The 23,222-nt window shown below is 46.7% G+C and overlaps 1 protein-coding gene across 1 annotated transcript in view; it reads left to right on the top strand.

The window, feature by feature from the left end:
* Positions 1-23,222, top strand: part of LOC133956394 (IQ motif and SEC7 domain-containing protein 2-like) — an 82,210-nt gene that overhangs the window by 1,126 nt on the left and 57,862 nt on the right. The window contains exon 2 of the mRNA XM_062391385.1: positions 1,759-3,714. Within this exon, the coding sequence (XP_062247369.1) occupies positions 2,972-3,714 (743 nt within the window). The 5' untranslated portion in view covers positions 1,759-2,971. The remainder of the gene's footprint in view (positions 1-1,758; positions 3,715-23,222) is intronic.

Here is a 23,222-nt window from a genome sequence, read left to right as displayed (position 1 = left end):
ACAGTTTATTTTGTAATCATAAATTTGAAGTGGCGTTTGTGTCACGGTGCGATACTGGCTCCCTCTCTTTTCTCTCTGTGTTTGGTCTCCACCACCTCCTGAGGGGAAGCACCAGGAGGTTCCACTGAGATCACCAGCTGCTCTTCAGCTGTGTCTGACGGCAGGAAGTGGACACTGGGTCTCACGGCTCTTCTCTGGAAACAGCTGCTTCAAACAATGAGCTGAAACCTGCTGTAGAGTCAAAGTGACGATGTGTCGGTTCTGTTCCAGGAGAAACAACATTTAATTAGAAATACCACTGATATCTGTAACTGTGCTAATAACAACCAACAGGCGTGTGGTATCTTTATTCAGACCTGCACTGAGGCTTGGTCTTTGTTCCTAAACTTACAGAATGGTCTGTATGTGAACTTTCAAATGTCTTAGTCAGTTGCTCTGGACTTCTGTCGTAACATTTCCTGCCATCATCCTGCAGATGCTTGCAAATAGACATCGAAGCTGAGTTGGTTGCTTCGATGTGCTGGAAACAAAAATACAGGTTTCACACGTCATGTCCTGCCTCCAGCTTCGGTCCTGAACCGTCAGACAACCTGAGGACACTGTGATGTCACATGATGAAGAGCGTGAAAGTGAGGAGCGCCCGAACTGTAGTTACATCAACACCCGGAGTGAACAGAACCAGAAACCAGAAACCAGGAACCAGAAACCAGAAACCAGAAACCAGAAACCAGAAACCAGAAACCAGGAACCAGAAACCAGAAACCAGAAACCAGAAACCAGAAACCAGGAACCAGAAACCAGAAACCAGAAACCAGAAACCAGAAACCAGAAACCAGAAGGCTCCACAGGAACAGTCCTGACTGGAGAAGAATCTCGACTGAGCGGTCTCAGGCTGATCATTCAAACCATTGACCTCCAGGGGGCGCCCTACATATTAATATAATATGAAAATCATATTGAGACCCGTTACTTAGTTTCTTGTTAGATAATATTTATATCTTTTTTAACCTGCATACTCAATAATATTTCGAGAAAGAGAGTTTTAAATATATATATATATGCTGGTCAGTTAGTGAGTCATAAATAATTGAATGTGCTTAATGGGAAACGATATAAAAACTGAAACTGTTCAGCCGCTTTGCAACAGAGACCAAATAGCTTGACTTGTGTGTGCATGTGTGTGTGTGTGTATAATATATATTATGCATATTATACATAAGCCAGAAATCCTTTCATTAGGTGTCAGTAAATATCTTCTCTCTAGTTTGCAGCACAAATAAAAGATGAGTCCAGTTTGAATTAATTTAACCTGAAATTCCAACACACATTGTGACTACTGGTGTCTCATGGATGTCAGCAGCTACTTGGCTCAAAGTCTTTGATTTGAGATTGGTTTCAGACACTGAGCACATCTCCAAGCAGCCGGGCTGCTGATTTGTGACCAGAGGACTCCGGCTTCCTACGTTTGGTTTTGATTTTCAAATGGAAGTGCACGTGAATTTTGCACAGGTTTGAGTTCATAGATACAAAAAGAGATAGAAAAGAAAGATGGAAGAGAGATAGTGACATGCTGATGGTGAAAACAAAAGAAAATAATAATAATATGAATGAAAGATGAAAAAATGGCAAGAAAGATGTGATGCTCTAAGAAACAACTTTGTCTTGATCTGATGTTTCCTGTTGACTCGTCCTTTCAAACCTTCTGCTCATCCAAACTGCTTTCTCTTCTTTTTCATGTGATGGATGGACGACATGAAGAAGGATCCAGAAGTGCCATCCAACGGGATGATAATGATGTTCAATCCCAAATGTTTCACGGCCCCCAGTGAGAAGACATGAGATTCAACCTTTGTTGGACCCGGACAGAGCGACTGCAGGAGGACTGGAGTCCTGCAGGTGAACCCATGGACCAGGGAGAGGTCAACGTGACTCCTTCTATGTCTTTCAGAAGATGATCTTCAACGTTAACACTTTCAGTTTGTGGAGCTTTGCATTCTGTTGATATCTTGATGTTTGGTTCCAGACTGTTTTGATGATGGATCTGAACTGAACTGAGCCTAATTTACTTATTTCTGCTGCTCAGGAAACTCCGGACTGTTTGATTTGAGATTTTTCTGCAGGAGTTTTGATCCCAGGATTTAAAAGAATGTTCTGCAGGGAAACAAGTGATTAGTCAACTTGTTTGATGGTGGAAGAGAAATATATCACTTGTACTTCTCGTGTTGGACAATCTACAGTTTCTCAGCAATGATAATGTCCTACATGGTTGATCCAGAGGGACAAATCAAATCTCTATCAGCTATGCTCTCCGCTCCTGCTCCTGGAGAACCGATGCTCTGATCTCCTGCATGGAGCGCAGGGAGGGGATACAACTGAGTCACTAAAACACACAAAGACACACTTTCTGACTGTGGGAGGAGGAAAAACAATCTCCATGTCCTAGAAGTTTGTTCTGTTTTATTACCGCCATGGGTCGAAGCCCAGCAGGAACATCTGACTGAACCAGGGGATGGTGGACGACTCGATAAAGCTCTCCGCATGGAGCTCGCCAGGTCAAGGTCCATCTTGATACTCAAAGTAGTCGAAGAAGAAAAAGTCCTCTCCCCCCCACTCACCTCTGGTGGGGGGGAGGGTGAAAGGTAGTTTAGTTTTTAGGGTGTAGGCCCTAGGGCCATAGGGTGTAGTTTAGTAGTTATTTAGACTTTAGGTTTTAGTTTGTAGACTAGATAGCAGTGTAGGTGGAGGCTCTCTGTTGTGTTGAGGCTTCCACTCAGTGTTTAGTGAGTTGAGCTTCTTTTCTTTTATTCTCTACGAACCCCCGGGTATCGAACTCTCAGCGGGTTGGCCTTTGGCTCTGCACCAGCTGTGGCTGTTCCTCAGGCAGCATCTCATCGAGTGCAGGAGTTTAGCATTTAGCCTCAGAGCTCGCTGTATCTAACCAACTGTAACATCCAGCGGTCTTTAGCTGATCATGGAAGCTCACCAGGGCCCCGGCCAGGGCAGCCCAGAGAGCCCCAACCGGGCCGTGGAGTACCTTCTGGAACTCAACAACATTATCGAGAGCCAGCAGAAGCTTCTAGAAACCCAGCGGCGCCGAATCGAGGAGCTGGAGGTCCAACTGGACCGGCTCAGCCAGGAGAACAAGGACCTGCGTCTGGACCGGCAACCTGTCGTTCCTCCTCCACCTGCTCCTCCTGAGCCTCCGCTCCCTCCTCCTCCACCGCCCCCTCCGCCCACTCAGGCCACATCAGTGTCTATTTCCAAGAACCACCACTACCACCACAACAGCCAGCACCAAACTCCTCCCCAGCCCCCTTCCTCCATCTCCCTCCACCACAGCCACCACCACCACCAGCATCATCATCAGCAGTACCACCACCACTCCTCCACCCACCATTCCTACAACAGCACCAACAGCACCAGTGCCCCTGCTATCCCGGTTCCTGCTCCAGCGTCAGCCCCAGCCTCCATGACGATCCCAGCCCAGATACCAGGTCCGATCTCTTCCCCAGCCCCGGCTCCACCTCCACCTCCTCCAATCCCACCTCGGGATCAACCGCGGGCCCACAGCCGGCTGTCCCGAGCGTCCTCCACCTCCACCAGCACCGGCACCAACACCAACTTTGTGGAGAAAGAGAAAGAGAGGATCGAGCACCTGCACAAAGTCAACGCCTCCAACAACCACCACGCCAACACGCTCCACCATCACAAAACGTAAGTTCGAGTTTAAGGTATAATTACTACAGTCAGAGCCAAAGGCAGCACGAGTGGATCTCAGAAGTGGGTTGAAATGAACCAATTAAAAATCTCCTGCAGTTGCACTTTGCTTCATAGTCATGAACCAGCTCAGCTAACGTGAAGTTTAAGTCTCTAAATCTGGAATAAAACATCGCTGAGCTGCTGTCGGACATTGGTGTTAACATGTCTACATTTCCAAACTCGAGCAGCCTGTCATCCCACTGTCTGCTTTTCCAAAACTCGTGTTAATCTTTGACTTTGATTGCTACTAACTTTGCAGCTTCTCTCATGCAGGTTTTGTGCAAACCTAGAAATAGTCGCTTGTTTGCTGAATCCGACCAGGAAACATCTTTTTGTTTGATTTTCTTTTTCCTTTGGCCAGAGGTGTTCAGTTGAGCAGGAGCGAGTTGAACTCTTTGTTTCCTCGGAGGCGGGGGTGCAGCTGATGCCCCCGTGCACTCGCTCTGTTCGGATGCGATCGGTGGCTGCACGGGGTTCATAAATATTCATTCTTTTATCAGCTAATAGGGAAACAGAGCGGGAGGTTGTAGAGTTAATTCACAGACTGCAGGAGAGCAGGAGACTCCAGAGACACACGAGCTGAAGACTGCAGCGTCTCTAACACTGATCGTTGGTGGAGCAGGACGGAGCAGTGTTAGACAACACCTGTCGAGCAGTCGAATTGTTTGTTCTCTGAAAGGTTTAAAAGAACACACACACTTTGTGTTACAGTGGAGTTGTGTGTTGTACTGGTCACGATGGTAAACCTCTACTGGGTAGCTTCAGAGCCTCCTCTTTCGTGGCTGGTTTTATTTTGTAGTAATTTTTTTGCTCTGAATAAATCTTCAGTCTGTTTGCTGGCTGGAATTGAGTTTGTTGCCTGGCAACGGGATTTTAAGAGGATCCTATCTGGAAACATGAAGAAGGGGGCGGAGCCTCGCGGTGTCGCGCAGCCGGATGCAGGATGCAGGATGCAGGATGCAGGATGCAGGATGCAGGATGCAGGATGCAGGATGCAGGATGCAGGATGCAGCGTTGCAGTCGTCCCATGCGTCGCCCGCTCCTCTCTCACTGAAGCTGATGATTTGGTCTCAACCTCGTTCGGTGCTTTTCGGGCTCGAACCTTCGCACAGCTCGTACCGCCGTGGTACCGCCGCCTCTCCTCTCCTGCAAACACAGAGCAGAGGGAGAGCAGCTGCCGACACGAGGCTGGGGAAACGCAGTGATGACTCATGGAGACAGATTTAATAGTACTATTGCTTTTTCTTATAAGTCTTCTGTTCTCATAAGAGCAGCCGAGCAGATTGAGCTCAGAGGTTCTCAGAGTGTGACTCAGACTTTCAGATTTCAGACGCATCAAAGTGCAGGAAGAAAATCCTCAGATCCCGTGAGTCATGTGACGTTCAGGTGCAGCTGATCTCAGGAGAAAGAATGAACCCAATCTGCAACAGGCGGAGAACACGATGGAGAGCAGTGAGGAGAAGGCTGATTGGTTATGACATCACACAGGTCTGTCAGAGGCTTGCTGCCCTGTCGGGTGGCTGAGTGCGAGCCAGTAAATCCCACAATGCACTGGGGCAGATTATGGCACAGAGGCATTTTGCAGAGCTGCCTCCACTGGTTTCTGACTGGTTTCTGATCGGCCATGATGCAGCAAAATGCAAAACCCACTCACACAGATTCATCTCGCAGCACCTCGGGCTGAAACTCAGAAAAAAGAAGACGCACATATGAGGAAGCCGTTTAAACGTTCGGTCTGAAGAAGTGTCGTGAACTGAGGCTGATGAATCTGACTCGTAGATGTGTTAATACACAGGTTTCATTCATGGTGCATCTTACACACTATTGACATGTTGCTGTTGTGTAGCTGGTGTTAGGTTTCAGAACCCGGACACTACCTGGAACCTTACTAACTCTAGGTGTTGTTGTTGTTGTTGTTGTTGTCGTACTCACTACTACAGTTCTGTCAAATTTACAAGTTTGAAATTCACATCCTGAGGTTTCATACACGTTCTCTGTCAAGGTCTTTAGACACCAAGTCCGAATCTTCTGCAGATGCTTAAAGAACAGTATGACTTCACCTTGTGTCACTCGTGTTTACACACAAACTACGAAACCTTCATCCGTCGTTAAAGTTTAAAACAGGTTTGATTTAATGCATTTTATTAATCTGTCAAAGTCCAGCGAGTTGTTTGTTGATCTGTTACCAGTGAAAAGGTTCTTCCTCCAACGAGGACATGAATCACCTGAAGGGGGCGCTGTGGTGGTCAATGTTTCACTTCATGCTTCATCATTCATGAGGGTTCGGCTTCTTCTGTGTGGCTGCAGGCATCGTCCTGGTTAATAACAGGTAGAAGTTTAAAGTCTTCAGTTAAACTCAGGATTCAAAGTTGTTCACACACAGGTTGAACAGCACAGAGCGGCCTGAGGGACGGTTCACCTGAAGTTCACAGAATAACAAATGCAAAACGTTGATATGATCCTTGAACACTTTCATGAAAGATTCAAGAGTGAACCGGTGAGTTCACCGTCCTGAGGCCAGTGCTTCAGAGCAGAGACACAACACATTGTGTTTCTGTGTGTTGTCTGAGAGTTTAACAACACACTGACACATGTGGCCTGTAAACACAAGCTCCTCCTCCACTGGAACCGATGATTAGTTTTCTGTGTGAGTCACCGAAGGTAATATCACACAGAATGTGAGGGGGCCATAACCAGGATTAGAGAGAGAGCGAGAGAGAGAGAGAGAGAGAGAGCGAGAGAGAGAGAGAGAGAGAGAGAGAGCGAGAGAGAGAGAGAGAGAAAGAGAGAGTGAGAGAGAGGTTAATATACTGTGTGGGTGTGGAGGAGTCGACAGAGTCAGATCTGTAGGATTCAGATATAAGAAGAGAGCAAAGATCCCTCGTTTCTTTCTTTCTCGGGTGAATTAGCTCCGTCTTCTGTCTCCGCAGTGACGCCACCCAGTGGCCGGGCGCAGGATGCTTTCGGGTTGTGCGTCCGTACGTCTCACTTTGTGAACTCAGTATCTGAAATCTGCCGTCGGGAACTTCTTCACGTTTTGTCCCTTGGACTAAAAAATGAAGTGACTATATTTCAGAGATCAAAGGTCAACGTGTCTTTTTCTCTCTCACTCTTTTTCTCTCTCTCTCTTTTTCTCTCTCACTCTTTTTCTCTGTCTCTCTCTTACACTCTCTCACTCTCCTCGCCCCCCCCCCCTCCCTCTCTGACCCTGTTTTTGTAAACAGCTGATGACGATAACATAAGTGTAAATGAGCTCGGTCAGCAAAACTTTAAAGCCAGGTGTGTGTGTGTGTGTGTGTGTCTCTGTGTGTGTGTGTCTGTGTGTGTGTGTTAGAAGCACTTCATCAGCGCTGCCTGTCATGAAACTCCTGAGCTCGACATGTTTCTCACAGCTTCTCTTAACGAGCTCAGACCAACATGCGCTGTATGTTCTCATCAAACTCCCGAATGTGTTGTAGCTTCTACTTTTATTAAAGTCTGGTCAGCTCATTAAATATGAATCTCAACGAGGAGGCAGTAGAAGGACGACTCCTTAGTGAAGTAGCAGCAACCAAAAGTAGATTTACTTCGTGGAATCATTGTTTTATGATGTCAGAAAATGAAAAGCTTCCCCGTGAGTGGAGTATATACAGATGTTCAAACAGATGTTCTAACTACAGCCACGTTGCTACCGCCATGGAAAATATTGGAGGTAGAACACGTCCCGCTCAGGGGGGGGGGATCATATGATCTCCTCCACATGTGAACAGTTGTGTCATCGTACAGTAAAGAACACAACAGGCTCAGAAACCTGGGTTCTCCATGTGGTTCTGTTCTGGGACCTGAGGCTGGTGCTGGTGCTTTTCTTCTGGTTGGAGGTCATGTGACAGGAATCATGACTGAAACGAACCAATCACAGGAGGCTGTGAGCGTCAACGTTTCCAAACATCTCAGTTTCTGTTCGTCCAGAATAAAACGCAGCTCCGGAGTTTTCAAACTAAAACTCGACCAAAAGCTTTTACACACTTCTTTGTGTTAGTGTGGATGAGGTTCATCAGGAGCGTGTGTGTGTGTGTGTGTTTGTGTGTATGTTTGTGTGTGTGTGTGTGTTTATATATGAGATGACATCAGTCAGTTCATTGTTGGTGTAATCATCAGCTGACCTGGATGTCAAGGCTCTCACACACACACACACACAGTCACACACACACACACAGTCACACACACACAGTCACACACACACACACAGTCACACACACACACACTCTCGATTCGTAAATCGTGCACAGCGTCACATATCAGCCCCCCCCCCCCCCCCCCTCTGTCATTCCGTCTGTCTGTTAAATTTGGCAACATGAAAATGAGACATGGAGCCGGCTGGTGAAGGTGGTGGGGTGGGGGGGGGGGGAGCTGGGGGGTTCAGGAGGAGGGATTAATGCTGTGCTGTCATGGCAACAGCACGGTAGGCTGAGGAGGAGGAGGAGAAGGAGGAGGAGGAGGGGGAGGAGGAGGAGGAGGAGGGGGAGGAGGAGGCGGTTTCATAACGGCACTAACACTCTGCTGCAGCTCGTCCATCCACAGACGTGTTCACGCTCCAAGCCGATTGGCTCTGATCAGCAATGACATCACAGACTGAGGCTGAGAGCGTCCAACTGCAGACAGCGCATCTGGGGACCCCAGGTCTGAGAGCCAATGGGATAAGAGTGTGTTAAATTTAGTTTAAGGTGAAGTAAAAATAAATCAAACAGGAAAATGTTGAGAGATTTTGATCTTCAGTCTTTATTCAGACGTGTTTCAGTCGTTGGTTCGTCGGTGACACGAAGCAGGAAGCTACAGAGCAGAGACCCTGGAACCTCCTGAAGACTCCATGATATTCTCCATGTTTTTTGCTGTTTGGTTTAATTCACGAGACCCGAACCCGTCAAACTATTATCAGAGACGTTTATGATTGTCTCACAAGCTTCTCCTGCACTCGTCAGTTCCTAAGCAACATATGTTGGAGGGTGAAACTACAATACCCATGAGCCTCAGCGGTCATCGCTGTGAAGAAGACGCCAATGAAGTTTCATCGTTGGAACAGATACAGTTTGTCTGTGTCTGTTCCAATCTCAACCAGAAATCAGTCGGGCTCATGTCATTTATTTAGCACTGAGGCTCGTATAATGTTTTTTTCATAGTTGATATCAAAACCCAACAGGTATGAAAAAGCCATTTTCAGTGTTTTCCACTTTATTCTAATATACTTTTGAATTTTTTTTGTACGGCTGCATTTGAGGACTTTTTCTTGTTTTTGAATTTTTTGTCAAAAGTATATTTTTAAACAAATACACAAAATAAAACGGTTCAACACGACATGAAGAGAACATGACACTGAAATCAGATGAATATTCTGCTCCCATCCACTTGTGTGTGTGTGTGTGTGTGTGTGTGTGTGTGTGTGTGTGTGTGTGTGTGTGTGTGTGTGTGTGTGTGTGTGTGTGTGTGTGTGTTCACCTGACTGTGAAGTGCTTTGATACGTGTTCATTTGTAAACGTTTAGTTACATGAAAGCGTATTAATCAGCCTGGGAAGTCCTGTTGTAGAGCTGATGTCTGGCAGCAGCGCTGGCGGATCGCAGATGGCTCAGAGAAGCTTCTGGCAGCCGGACGATGTAAACACGTGAGTTTTATTTCACGCTGCATCTGTCCAGATCGACACTGAGCAGCAGCGTCTGAGATACAAACTGCAGAAGCAAACATAGAGGAGATGCTTGAGTCCAACAGCATGGGGGGGGGTCTTAAAGAGACAGGAGCTAAAGCCAATTGTTGGAGACAGAGGCTGAAAGAGGAGCTGCAGCATTAGAGTCATACACACTGAAAACACCTAAGGATGAACAGAATGTGTCTCATTAGAATTGTTTAAGCTCAACAGGTCATTACTGCTCAAACATTAATTTCACATTTAAAAGGTTTGTATTTTTTAATAGAGTCACAGTGTAAGTGGACGTCAGGTCAGTTTCCCTCGTGAACCTGTTTGTTTGGAACGTTTTCTTGTCCCGTTCTGCTGCTGGATTCATATTCAGTTCATCTTGAGTTGTCGTATTAATGAACAACAACGACAACATGTGGTCATGATGGACAACGTAATGTTTGTTGATGTGTCCGTGCTGCCGCTGCTACTGAGCTCTGGTTATTCAAAGTTTATTAATATTGCATCACATCAAATTCAACACTGAACTTCACTGGAACCCGAACGACACACGAGTGAGAAGCTGGTTCTCAGGATGTGAGACAGGAAATAGAACCACACCTCTGTCAGATATCTGACCCCCTGACCTTCACCCAGTCTCACGTTCATGCATCAGTATCAACATCTGGAGATTTTCCATACGTCTGCTGCACGTCTCCTTCAGTCTGATGTCGTCAGTCTTCTCACTCCAGCACCTCCAACCAGGGATCGAATCACAGCCCACTGGAAACTGGGCCAGGCTGAGTGGGAGTGTGTGTGTGTGTGTGTGCGTGTGTGTGTGTGTGTGTGTGTGTGTGTGTGTGTGTGTGTGTGTGTGTGTGTATCGAGGGCGGCAGCACAGTTTTTCTGTGTCGTTGTTAGAAAATGTCTGCTGCTGTGTCTCGGTCTGATGACATCGCCGGTAATCCATCCACGCTACTGCAAAACACGAGAGGACCGTTGCACTGCATGCTGGGAAAAAAGGCTGCCAGCTGTGTCACTGTGGAGGGAGAAAAAGGTCGACAGCATCACGTGTGTCACACAGTTACTAATTTACTACATTTCCCATGATGCCGTTTGAAATCAGTTCTCTTGTTGTGTTGAGTGTCGGCTCAGGCGTGTGGGCGGAGACCGAGAGCAGGAGGGTTGTGGTCACGCTCCACCTGACAGGAACACAGCCTCCAGTCGTGTGTCATTCCAACTGTTAGTTCATTACTGATTCATTGATTTCGATCTTCTGATATAAAGCGAGGCCGAGAACCGGAGCGTTCTCAGTGACCAATCAGAGGAGGGGAGCTTCAGCCACTGTCCCCGCCTCCAACGTCTCGAGCTCTCAAACAAGGGACGGGCGGGCGCAGTCGAGAAGTTCAGAGCGAGAAGAGAAGATGGTGTTTGTGCTCCTCGTCTCAGAGAGCTGCAGATCTGCATGTGGAGCAGAGATCTTCACTGAGGACGACTTTCATCAGTAATCATTCGAACGAAAATCACCAGGGGGCGTCAGCAACCACCAGGGGGCGTCAGCAACCACCAGGGGGCGTCAGCAACCACCAGGGGGCATCAGCAACCACCAGGGGGCGTCACAATCCAAACAGGTGTCGACGTCAAACAAACATCGACAACTAAACCTGAAATAACTGGTTTGTTAGACCACCAGAGGAAAAGAGGGGGTTTCTCAAAAATAACAAACAGCTGCAAACCAAGTTGTAGTCCTGATGGATAACCTCTACACAAAGCTGTGTGTGTGTGTGTGTGTGTGTGTGTGTGTGTGTGTGTGTGTGTGTCAGCTGCAGCAGTGCTGAGTACCGCAGGCTTGTTGAACAGAGCTGCACTGTAGTTAAATATCAGCAGCACCTGTGTCAGTGAGTGTATGTGTTTTATTATTTGTGTGTACGTGTGTGTGTGTGTGCGGGTGTGTGTTTGTGTATGTGTGTGTGTGTGCGTGCGCTGCAGGGGAAAGTAGGCTGATATGAATAGTGAGGTGATGAATTACCTCTCAGAGCCAAGCCGCAGGACAACACCCTGAGGTCCAACTGTGTGTGTGTGTCTGTGTGTGTGTGTGTCGTGCGTGTGTGTGTGTGTGTAGAGCGTGTGTGTGTGTTCATCCAGGGGAGGAAGAACAGTTCCTCACATGGTTTTAATGCAGTTTCCTGCTCAGATCTTCTCACTGAAGAAACTCAGAATTCTTTAAAATAGGAACTTTGTAACGATGTAAATAAACATCCATAAAGAACGTTAGCATTAGCATCTGTTTTCCTACCAAGCTAGTTCAAAGTCACTGGACAACAGAACTGTTTTTAGAGGTAGAACTAAAGTTAACACATCATTTGCTCACAGACTGTTGTTATGCCTGGAATTTAAAATCATTTATAATTTTCATGCTGTGATAGATTTAGATTTCATGGAGATCTTTCACAGTGTGTGTGTGTGTGTGTGTCTGTGTGTGTGTGTGAGTGAAACAGTAAATCACCGTTGAGCAGCAGCGGTGGAGGATCTATTTAAAACACACACACACACACACACACACACACGCAGTCCTTGTTACCGTGACAACATATTTCTTCATTTGCCACGGTTGCCCTTAACAACGTGTTGGCATGGCGTCTGAAGCTCCTCCCCCTCTCGCTCAGTGACTCTGTGCTCATCTAGCTCAGTCTGAATCTGAGTCTGAGTCTGAGTCTGCAACGTGCAGGAGTCACGACCAGAGACTGGAAATTAAAACAGGTTCTACAAACATGGACGAAGACTCGACAAGTGAAACAGATGAGCATCCTGTACACTGCTGTGTAGTGACCAGCAGGGGGCGACTCCTCTGGTAGTTTCTATAGAAAGTGACTTCTCTCTTTATAACGTCAGTAACATTCAGGAGTTCATGTCTCAGTCTCTAGTTTCAAGTCTTCTTCAAACAGCTGATGATCATTTAGTGAATTATGATCATTTAGAGTCAAACAGACCATAAAGCACCGGATGTGTTGGGGGGGGGGGGCACCACAGTGTGATTGACAGCGAGTACCCTCCAATGGTGGTCAGGTGGCAGGTGTAGGTGGGCGTGTCCTATGTTAGGCTCCACCCCTTCCGGTTTCAAGACTATAGAGAAACATCTGATGTGGCAAGATCGATATTGTTTTTACCGTCCTCGCAGACGGAGCTTGTCTTAGCTTCATTTGTAGCGTGGTTTGTTCTTGCTCTCTCTCTCTCTCTCTCTCTCTCTCTCTCTCTCTCTCTCTCTCTCTCTCTCTCTCTCTCTCTCTCTCTCTCTCCAGGTGCTCGTCTGGTTAGTCCAGCTCTGGCTCCTGGGGACAGTCCCTCCCCACCGGTCACAGTCTCATACATCGTGTCAGACAGCGGTGACGAGTAATATCCTCTGATTGGATGATTAATTGATGAGTTGATGACTGACACTAAGTTACATTAATTCGTTCTTCCTTCAGTTGAGCTTGTCAGAACGTCTTTCACACCTGTTAGAGGCTGTACACACACACACACACATACACACACACACACACACTTATCGGTATATTCTGACGGTTATTGGTTTCCTCCAGAGTCAATATGTTTGTCGTCAGAAACGTTTGACTCTGAGCTGCCCTCTAGTGGATGTTTTAATGACATTAGTGAGTCTTTACTCCATTATTGACCTGATGCATGTGAAGATATCAGCGTATCTCATGTTGGGGTCGACTGGTGCCACAGTGATGATAACACACAACCTGATGTGGAAAATCATAGATTAATGTGTGCGTGTGCGATTTGTGTGCGACGAGTTATGACAGGCTGTCTGGTGATGTGTGTCTGTGTGTGTGTATGTGTGCGTGCATGTGCGATGTGTTATGACAGGCTGTGTGATGATGTGTGTGGCAGTGACTCAGCGACAGGCGGACATTAGATGACCTAATGAGATTGTAATCTGATTAGAGCGACTGTAATCTGAGTCTAGCCGAGGACAGGCAGAGAGGATGATGGGTAATGAGGGGACAAGTCCTTTGTGTAGGTTTTATTCAACTTTGTTTTATTTAATGATATGAAAAAGTTGACCTGAATATATTACAATGTCTCAGTACGTGAAGTCATGTCTGATCTGTTGATTTTACTTCTCGGAACTCTTGTTGATCAAGGGTGTGTTTGTGTGTGTGTGTGTGTGTGTGTGTGTGTGTATGTGTGTGTGTGTGTGTGTGACTGATGAAATGATCACTGAGAAAGAGAGAGATAAGGCTCCAGAGACTAAGCTTGATCATGAAAGACACTACGTTAGTTTAAGTTTTAAGTTTTGTGAGTTTAAGATATATTTATTATTATTATTATTATCAGTACTGTCCGTCTGACTCACCAAAAAGAAAAAAACAAAAACAAATAATATCCCTGTCAATCATCTCAGTTGTTAAATAACTGTTTCCTGTTTGTATCTGTAGCGCCCTCTGCTGGCAGGAACCTCTCGTCTGTTTTGTGTCGATTTACATTAAACAGTCGCAACACGACAGGTGTGAGACTTCCACCATGATGTCATTAAACAGAGGCACCTAATTATCAGCATCCATTGATTATTGATTGTGAAATAACTGATGGTCGTCATCTGACCTGTGTCACATTCTGCAGCCCCCCCCCCCCCCTCTCTCTGTCTCTCGCCCTCTGCAGTGTAGTAGCAGTATGCTAATGAGCGGCTCCAGCCTGCGCTGCAGTGGTGAAGCTCTCACTTCACACTCATACCAGATAGAGGGGGAGTGTGTGTGTGTGTGTGGGGGGGTGCTTTATTCTTACTGAGGAGGGAGAAGAGTGGATCACGTGGACCCCGTTCACACCTGGTAGTAACATCTGACCTGAGTGCTGCGTTCAGCTCGGATCGAGTCCTGTTTCTGTCCTCACATCTGATCGCTGACTCGTTATGAGCCGGTCACGTGAGACTCGTGTGTCTTTTCACTGTTTGAACGTAATCTGTGAGCAGTAGACAGGAGACAGGGGACAGGAGACAGGGGACAGGAGACAGGAGACAGAAGACAGGAGACAGGGGACAGGGGACAGGAGACAGGAGACAGGGGACAGGAGACAGGAGACAGGGGACAGGAGACAGGAGACAGGGGACAGGGGACAGGGGACAGGAGACAGGAGACAGGAGACAGGGGACAAGAGACAGGGGACAGGAGACAGGAGACAGGAGACAGGAGACAGAAGACAGGGGACAGGTGACAGGGGACAGGAGACAGGAGACAGGGGACAGGAGACGGGACAGGGGACAGGAGACAGGAGACAGTGGACAGGAGACAGGAGACAGGAGACAGGAGACAGGGGACAGGGGACAGGAGACAGGGGACAGGAGACAGGGGACAGGGGACAGGAGACAGGAGACAGGAGACAGGGGACAGGAGACAGGGGACAGGAGACAGGGGACAGGAGACAGGAGACAGGGGACAGGAGACAGGAGACAGGGGACAGGAGACAGGGGACAGGAGACAGGGGACAGGAGACAGGAGACAGGAGACAGGAGACAGGGGACAGGAGACAGGGGACAGGAGACAGGAGACAGGAGACAGGGTGAGAGAGGAACTGTAGAAATGGACTCGTCGCTCTGGTTTACTACACTGGTTGGTTTGTCAGCAGGTTTACTCAAAAACTTTCCAGTAAACTAAAGAATTATCTGATCTCAACTTCTCTTAAAGGACCGATCGTATGCCCATTTCACCACAGTTGATATGGTTCCGTGGGGTCTTAATGAAAATGTTTGGTCAAAATACCACAAGGATAATTTCAAACAGCATCTTGTTACCCTGTCTAAAACAACCTTCCTCAGATTGACACGGAGCGATGCAGGGACGCCTCGGACAGCCCGGATCGCACCGTGTCACCGCCGCTCCCCCCGTCGCTTTTGCCGCTTGTTTACTAGTTGCTTACCTTGAGCTCCGTGCTCGCTAGCGTTAGCTCGCAAGCTAATGCCTCAGACTTAGCTGTCTGAGGGGTAGCAGCAGCGAGCTAACACTAGCTTGCAGTGTTAGCTCGCTGCTGCTACCCCTCAGCTAAGTAGCCGCATATAACATGCTGATCGTCGAGGTGGAGGCCCCCGGCGGTGGAGGCCACACTAAACGCTTTCTGCAGGATCCAAGCTTCTCCCTAATGCACAGTGTCGGCAGTGTCAGCCCGGGCTCCAGCGTTAGCTCACGTTAGCCGGGCCGTCTAACCCCGGAGCTGGTGAGATGACGGTGGTCCAAGGCAATGTAGCGAGACTCCCTACATGGGCATGGTTGGAAAATACGTACTTTTTTGTCGTAATCCCATTGGACGCACTCTAGAGTATCCTTTCTGACATAGAGGAACCACAGTTGTTTTTTTCCAGAGTTTTTGGGACGGTAGACATGACAGATACCCAAGATAACATGTAGAAGCACTACAAAAGTGACATTTTCATAATATGGGCCCTTTAAATCAACCGTTTTTATTATTATTTCATTCATCATGTAGTGTGAATGAGTTCCGTGCAGCAACAGTGAACTTCAGCTCGTAGCAGCGTGTGTGTGTCTGTGTGTGTGTGTCTGGCTTCACACTGCGGGTCCAGCGGCGTGTCACAGTGTGCGTTCATGTGGCGCACATCCCGCCTGCAGCCGTGCAGAGTGACAGTGAGCACGCCGCAGACCAGCGAGCCGTCACATCACCACCAGCAGGATGAACTGGGAGGAACGAGGTCTGCGCTCGCTGAGGCGTGGACGAGCTCCTCGGGCTGAGCTCGGTCCAGACTTCACCACATCCTCCGTTACACATGTCAGCTGTTCAAACTGTGTCAACACACGAGGCGCTGGGGTCAGATCTAAGGTCACAGGGAAACACTCACGGGATCGGATGTGTTTCACATGGGAGCAGAGTTTACATCTGTTGACTTTGAGCTGTTCCTCGATTTTCTTTGTGACGGTGAACAGTCAGAATGTTTAGTCCTGTTATGTCACAGGTTGTTATTAACAGTATATTAACATGTAATAGGATAATGATTATAACAATGTAATATAGCTGTAAGCAGATAAACTTACTAGTGCAATGTTCTCTGACCTTTTCTAACAAATGGATGTTTGGGCTTCGAATCTGACGAAGGGTTAGGGTTAGGCATCGGACATCTGAGAGTAAGATAATTAAATATCTGCTGAAAATGTTGTCAATGAGTTTTAAGATGTCGTGATCATTGCTTCATAGAGGAGACATTTATTTGAGGATCGATATCTCCCAGTTAAACCATTAACTTTATTCTAAATACCTTTGAATTAAGAGAAAATGCTGTCTGTGAAAGTCGGGCTCTGTAATTTAAAGTTATGTTTTTGTAATAACTCCTCTTTTCTATATTGTTGTTCCTTATCTGTTTGTTCAGTAGCTTCTCGACGAGCTTAAGTTCTTCTTGCAAACAAATATATTGATAAACTCTCGTATGTGCTTACGACTACATCACATGGTGCAGTGTGGATATACTGGTTTTACATGTATGTAAGTGTTCTATAATATAAGAAAGCACTAACAATATAATATTGAAATATTTGTATCCTAATTCATATAAACTACCAGCTGTGATTAAAGCCGTTCTAATTGGTTGTGACAATTTATTAAATCATTATTTTGACCATTGACCTCGAGTGTAAATCGGGAACGTCCCATCTCCAGCTTCATCACAGCAATGGCTGAAAGGAGGAGACGTGACCTCCCAGTGCACCCAGTACGACTCCTCAGGGATTGGACAGTCAGTGGCGGGGAGGGGGGGGGTTGGGGGGATGGGGGGGATCAGCGAGCGGTTAGCGTATCCGTCCTGTAGCTGCAAGGTCATTGGTGCGAGGCCGGTGACAGTCATCAGCAGTTCATCATCAGGCACAGAAACCTGCCCTTCAACTGTCGTCCGTTCACTGCTACGCGCTAGCAGCCAAGAGGCTAATCAGTTAAAACAGTTAGCAGGACGTGAGCGTCCTTCCTCTGTCCCTCTGAGAAGACAGTAAAGTCTCTGTGTGCATCGTCCTCCCTCTCCTGACTCACTGTACATGTACCGCTGTGGCGCTAACTGCTCGTGCTAACCGCCCAGATTGACTGTGCGCTAACCATGAGCTAAAGTTCTGCGTGTTCTACTATGCTAAGCTAACACTTGTGATTGTATGTTCATGTGGTATGCTGGTGGGAGTAGTTTAGACTTGGTACTAACTTCCGTATGCTTCTCTGCTAAGGTAACGCTAACAAAATAATTCATGCTAACTACAGGCTAAGCTGTAAGAGTGGGCTTATGCTATGTTGCTGTTAATCATTGTGTGCTATGGTAATGCTAACATGATAACACATGCTAACTACATGCTAAAGCTGTAAGTGTGTGCTAATGCAATGCTCCTGTTAAAATTTTCTGCTAAGGTAATGCTAACACGATAAAACATGCTAAAGCCTGTGCTAATGCTATGCTGCTTTTCATATTGTGTGCTAAGGTAACGCTAACACTATAAGATGCTAACTAAAGGCTAAACCAATTTGCTGTGTGTGCTAATGGTATGCTGCTGTTGATTATTGTATGCTAAGCTAAAGCTGTTAGATTTGAATGTGCTGTTTGCTTTAACACTACGAGCCATATTTGTTTGCTAATGCTGCTAAGCTAGTGCTGACGGTGTGCTGTAATGCTAACTGTGCTAACGGTGTTTGTTTATGTGTGCGTGTCTGTTGTTGTTATTGTTGTCTTTCTTTCTCTGTTTCTCTCTTGACTTTATTTTTCTCTCTTTTTTCTCCCTCTTTCTCTCTCTCCATCTTTCTCTCTCTCTTTCTTTCTCCCTCTCTCTCTCTCTCTCTCTCTCTCTCTCTCTCCCCCTCTCTCTATCTATCCCTCTCTCTCTCTCTCCTTCTCTCTCTCTCTCTCACTCTGTCAGGTCTTACTCCTCCTGTTCTACCTCCACCACCTCTTGTCGTTCCTCCAACAACCCTACTAGCATCACCACTCCTTCCTCCACCTCCACCTCCTCCTCTCTCTACTCCTCCAGCCTACCTCCTAACAGCCACGCCACCTACCATCAGTACTGCTGTCCCGCGCGCCTCCGCCTGCCCAAGCCTCCGTGCGCCCTGCCCCCCGCCAAGCACCACGAGCAGGCAAGGTAAGGGCCAGAGTCCCCCCCCCCTCCTCCAGAGCCTCCGTCCACTCCACCCGTCCCAGAGGGTCGTGACCTCAAACGCACTAATACAATAATATGATAGTGACTTGATTCGAACACTCATCTCACAAGGTCACAAACTGCTCCACAGAATCCACGGAAAGAAAATAAAAGCTATTCAATTCAATTTGAATCACAACACATTAAAGTCCGGACCCTGAAATCTAAAGAGAATCCAACAGCTTCCATCACGTGTGATTTACAGCTGGTTTCAGTCTGAGAGACACAAACTCACAGAGAATATTCTGCTGATTATCATAAATAAACATCTTGATTTGTTGTTACTGGGAGAAATTTGTTATTTACATCTCAAAACACTTTATATAGTTTTAATTTATCAGAATGAAACTCTAAAGATTTGCTGCTTTTCTTTCTAACGTAATAATTAAGTTATTCTTTTTAATGGCTACAAAGAAAACTAGACATCTTTGTCCAAATTGAAAATAACAGTGATAATAAAATATTTTTGTACAGCTGCTCTCCAGGTCGTTGTTACATCATCAGCAGCATGATGGTGATGTAATGATTTTAAAGATTCATGTAAAGAGGCGTGTGATTTAAACTTCAGGTTCAGTTTCTACAGGGACGACCAGGAGCCTCTGGAGTGAAAATATCATCAATATTAATTATATAAATGCGTTTTGGCTCCACATCTGACGTAACCTGCCCCCCCCCCATACACCTTGCCTTCCCCCACACCCACAAGACTCTCTACTGCTACCCCCCCCCCCCCACACACACACACACACACTCTTTCACTGTCTCCATCAACCATTCACACACATAGGAAACAGCAGTTAAAGTAAAGCAGCCTCACCAGTCGCTCCCTCATCCACCCCCCCCCCCATTCTCCTCCTCCTCCTCCTATTAATTCTATTCACAAAATAGTCTGAGTTATGATTTAGATGCTTAAAGTTTTTTATTCTGAATGTTCAGTGTTAAATTTGTTTATAATAATCACAAATTAAATATCCATAAATAGGCAAATGAGTAAAACAAACACAAACCTAATAAACTCTTAAATGAGTACAAATGTTATAATAATAATATTTTTTAATTGATTTATGGAATTTCTGATTAATCACAACTTCACATTTGATTTTGAATCCTATCAACATGTTAATTTAAAGTAAGTTTAAGATATTAATCAATTATTAAAGGTTCAGGTAGAAAACTTCAGATAGTTTGACTCGTACTTTCAGATCCGTTCCTGTGCTGGTCTCTGTGAACACGCTGCTGGTCACAGTGGTTTCACTGGGGAGACTTTAACTCTTTAAAATCCTGTCTGCTGCTCAAGCTATTACATATGGCTGCTGCTTCAAATTAAAAGCTTATCTGTAACTAACCCACAGGAGGCTTTTATTGTGAAGTAACAAGTAGTGTGCGCACTGATTTCTCATCAGCACTTCTTTGTTATGTTGAAACCATGACGATCAGTGACTGTACTTAAATCCACCGTATATGATATGATATGATATAGGACGACGTGTCTCCACTTCCTCCTGTTATACAACCATGAAGCTGAAGTATCTTGAATGCAAATGCTGCCATCTTGTGGTGAAGCTGTCATTTGGAGTCAGATTCTCTGACAGTAGTGAGAAATGTATTTGTTTGGTCCACGTCCCATCTGCTAACATGGAGACATTTTCTCAGTCAAACACAATAAACCATGTTTCTTCAAATTAACCCAATATTACATTTTTTTATTCTGCATCGTTTATATTTGAGATATAAATATAATTAGATTTTCTAGAAATTAGCGAAGGCTTGGCTTCCCTGAAAGCCTTCGCTCACATCATCCCCCCTTCCTTCTCTCTTTCCTTCATTCTCTCCATCCTTCCATCTCTCCATCCTTCCTTCTCTCCATCCTTCCTTCTCTCCATCCCTCCATCCCTCCATCCCTCCATCTCTCCTTCCCTCCCTCCCTGTGAATGGAGAATGCTGCTTCACCTCCAGCTGGAAATTTAAACTCCTGCAGTTAGAGATATGGGAACAGTGACATCTAGTGGACGAGAGCAGTACTGCAACTTTAAACTGAACAACCCATTACCAGACTTCTCTTCTTTCCTGTCCTTTCTTTTTCTGTCTCTCTTCTTCCTCTTCTCCTGCCTGTCCTCCTGTCCTCTCTCTTTGTCTCTGTTTGTCTATCTCTCTCTCAGAGAGGAGGAAGACGACGACATCGCCCATCAGTTCTGTTGCCCCGCCTCCGAGTGCAGTAGCCCCTCCTCTAGGTAACCAGGGGCGACGCGAGACCCCGCCCTGCCTGACTGTCCCCGGTAAATCGAGGAGTGATACAACCCCCCCCCCCCCTTCCATGGCCGCCTCTGTCTTTTCTAATCTCTGATCACGAAGCAGCATCAACGACGCATAATTTATAACAAAAGGAGGAAGTCCGGTATTTCTTTAGGAACAAGGTTTTCAGAATAAAAGCTTGTTTGTTGAGTCTTCAAATATTCAAACTTCAAAATTACAACGCTCGCTTTCAGGTTCTTTGTTCTTTGGAAGCTTCGTTGTTCTTATCGAAGCTGAGACACTCGGGTGGGACAGTGAACACTGAGTGTGCTGCAGCTTGAAGGACTGATGCTCGCCACCGTCTCACACCCGGAGACGTCTCACACCCGGAGACGTGTCCCCTGCTCGGCTGCTTCACTCGGCAGGACGCAGTGACTCGGCTGAACCTCGGCCATGAGTCGGCACTTTGTGTGCAACATGCAAACACAGCGGTTGGTCTTTGACCTCCGCCAGAGGACAAACTCCCCCCTCGTCTCTCCTCCCGACTTTGGGTCTGATCAGACTTTAGCTGTTTATCCTCCCTGTCCGAGCATGAAGCCCCCCCGACCCCCCCCCCCCCCCCCCCCCCCCCAACGCTGTGGCCCGAGTCTGAAGGTAGACACAGTTCATTAGGTCTGGACAACACGCTCCAGGATGGTCCGCTGGCCTCAGAAGGTCTGCAGGTGGCGCCGTGGAGCTGATGAGGTTGCTCCAGCTCTGCAGGGCTCTGGTTTGTCCTCAGCATGTCTTCACCACTTCAGACCAGACTCTCCGGGCGAAGGACCGAAGACTCGTGACAGAGTTGCTGGCTCTTCATGAACTGTCCGAGCGGCAGGTGATCACGAGGAGGTCGTCCTGCTCAGCTGCTGGAGAGACACACACAACCCCCACTAGGGTCATGAGTCTGGTCTTTTGTTGAGTCATCATCATTCCTACATCCGGCCACAGGGTTCTCCTTAGAGCCGAGTCTCATCTCGTTTGCACTCGAACACGACGGAGTAGTGAGAACCAGGTTCAGTCTTTTAAATGTCACCAGACAGGGAACGCTCATGTTCCTGTTCAGCAGTGGGAACGAACCACGTGACGCTAAATCACCAGATATGACAACAGGTTCCTCTAGAAGTACCAAAGGCACTGAGGCAGGTTACCGATTCTAAATCGTTAAGATGGATCAGATTCTTGAAGTGCTTCCCCCCCCGTTACAGTTTTAGGGAGAACCCTGGTGCCTAATGTGTGAAGACACACACCCACACACACACACACACACACACATACACTTACACACACACACACACACACACACACACACGCACAAACACACACACATACACACACAGCAGTTGTCCTCAGAGATAAATATCTGGATGAGTATGTTTACATGCACGCCTGCGCTCTGATCCATAGCAGTGATCCACTTTAATTTTTTTTTAATTTTAATTATTCTTTAACTGCGTGAATTACAAATATATTATTAACATGTGAACATGATCTCACACACAGACCAAGCTCTATGATCCATATCCACGTTATAATAAGAACCACAGGCCGCAGGACAGCGTGTCCACGTCTCGTCAGCACAGGACGGAGACGGCTGGAGTTCAGGTGGAATCTGTCCCTGTCTACGTCTCGTGTTATTAATTTAGAGTCAAGCTGCAGTTAAAAATGAATTTTAAGCTAAGAAATGAATAAATGAGTCTCCAGGGACTTTGCCATCGCCTCAGTGTGACCTGTACAAGAATCAGGAGGAGGTGAAATGACACTAAAGTAGAAACACAGTGAATTTGGGTGAGTCGTCTGTGACTCTCTTTCAGGCAGAAGCTGAAAGTCGTTGCTCCTGCTGGTCGGTCACAGAAGTTTTAAAACATCACAACTCACACATTCTGGACGAGGTGTGATCTACGCTCAGACAGGATGTCCGGCCTGGTCTGTGTGTTCGATCCCTCAGACTCAGATCAGGTCCTTGAGTTTGAAGCGATTCTGCACGACTCACTCCGATGCATGTAAACACACTCAGCGCTTCAGAGGAAGAGGAAGCTGGTGGAGGTGACGATGAAGGTCAAACACTGGAGCCCTTTGTGTCTTCTTCTCTTGTGTCTTCCTGCAGAAGACACTCTCTGACTCTGAAACTCTGACTCTCTCCTGCTCCTCCTCTCTTCCTCCCTTTCCAAAAAGAAAGAAACAGGAAGGAAAGAAGTGAGAGAGAGAATGATGTCCTTCTGAATCAGTGCCAAGTAAATATAAAGGAGATGAAAAGGAGGCGTCGTCCTCCTGTGCCAAGTTACAGAGCGTTGTGTGTCTCTGATGCCCCGCCCCTTGAGCCAGGGTCATGTTTTGTGAGTGGAAACGCTGTATGAGCATCGGCCAATCATCTCTCAGC

This window comes from Platichthys flesus, chromosome 7 (genome assembly GCF_949316205.1).
Source record: "Platichthys flesus chromosome 7, fPlaFle2.1, whole genome shotgun sequence".
Lineage (NCBI taxonomy): Eukaryota > Metazoa > Chordata > Actinopteri > Pleuronectiformes > Pleuronectidae > Platichthys > Platichthys flesus.
Note: the sequence above shows the minus strand (reverse complement) of the source record. Positions and strands in the feature narration are given on the sequence as shown.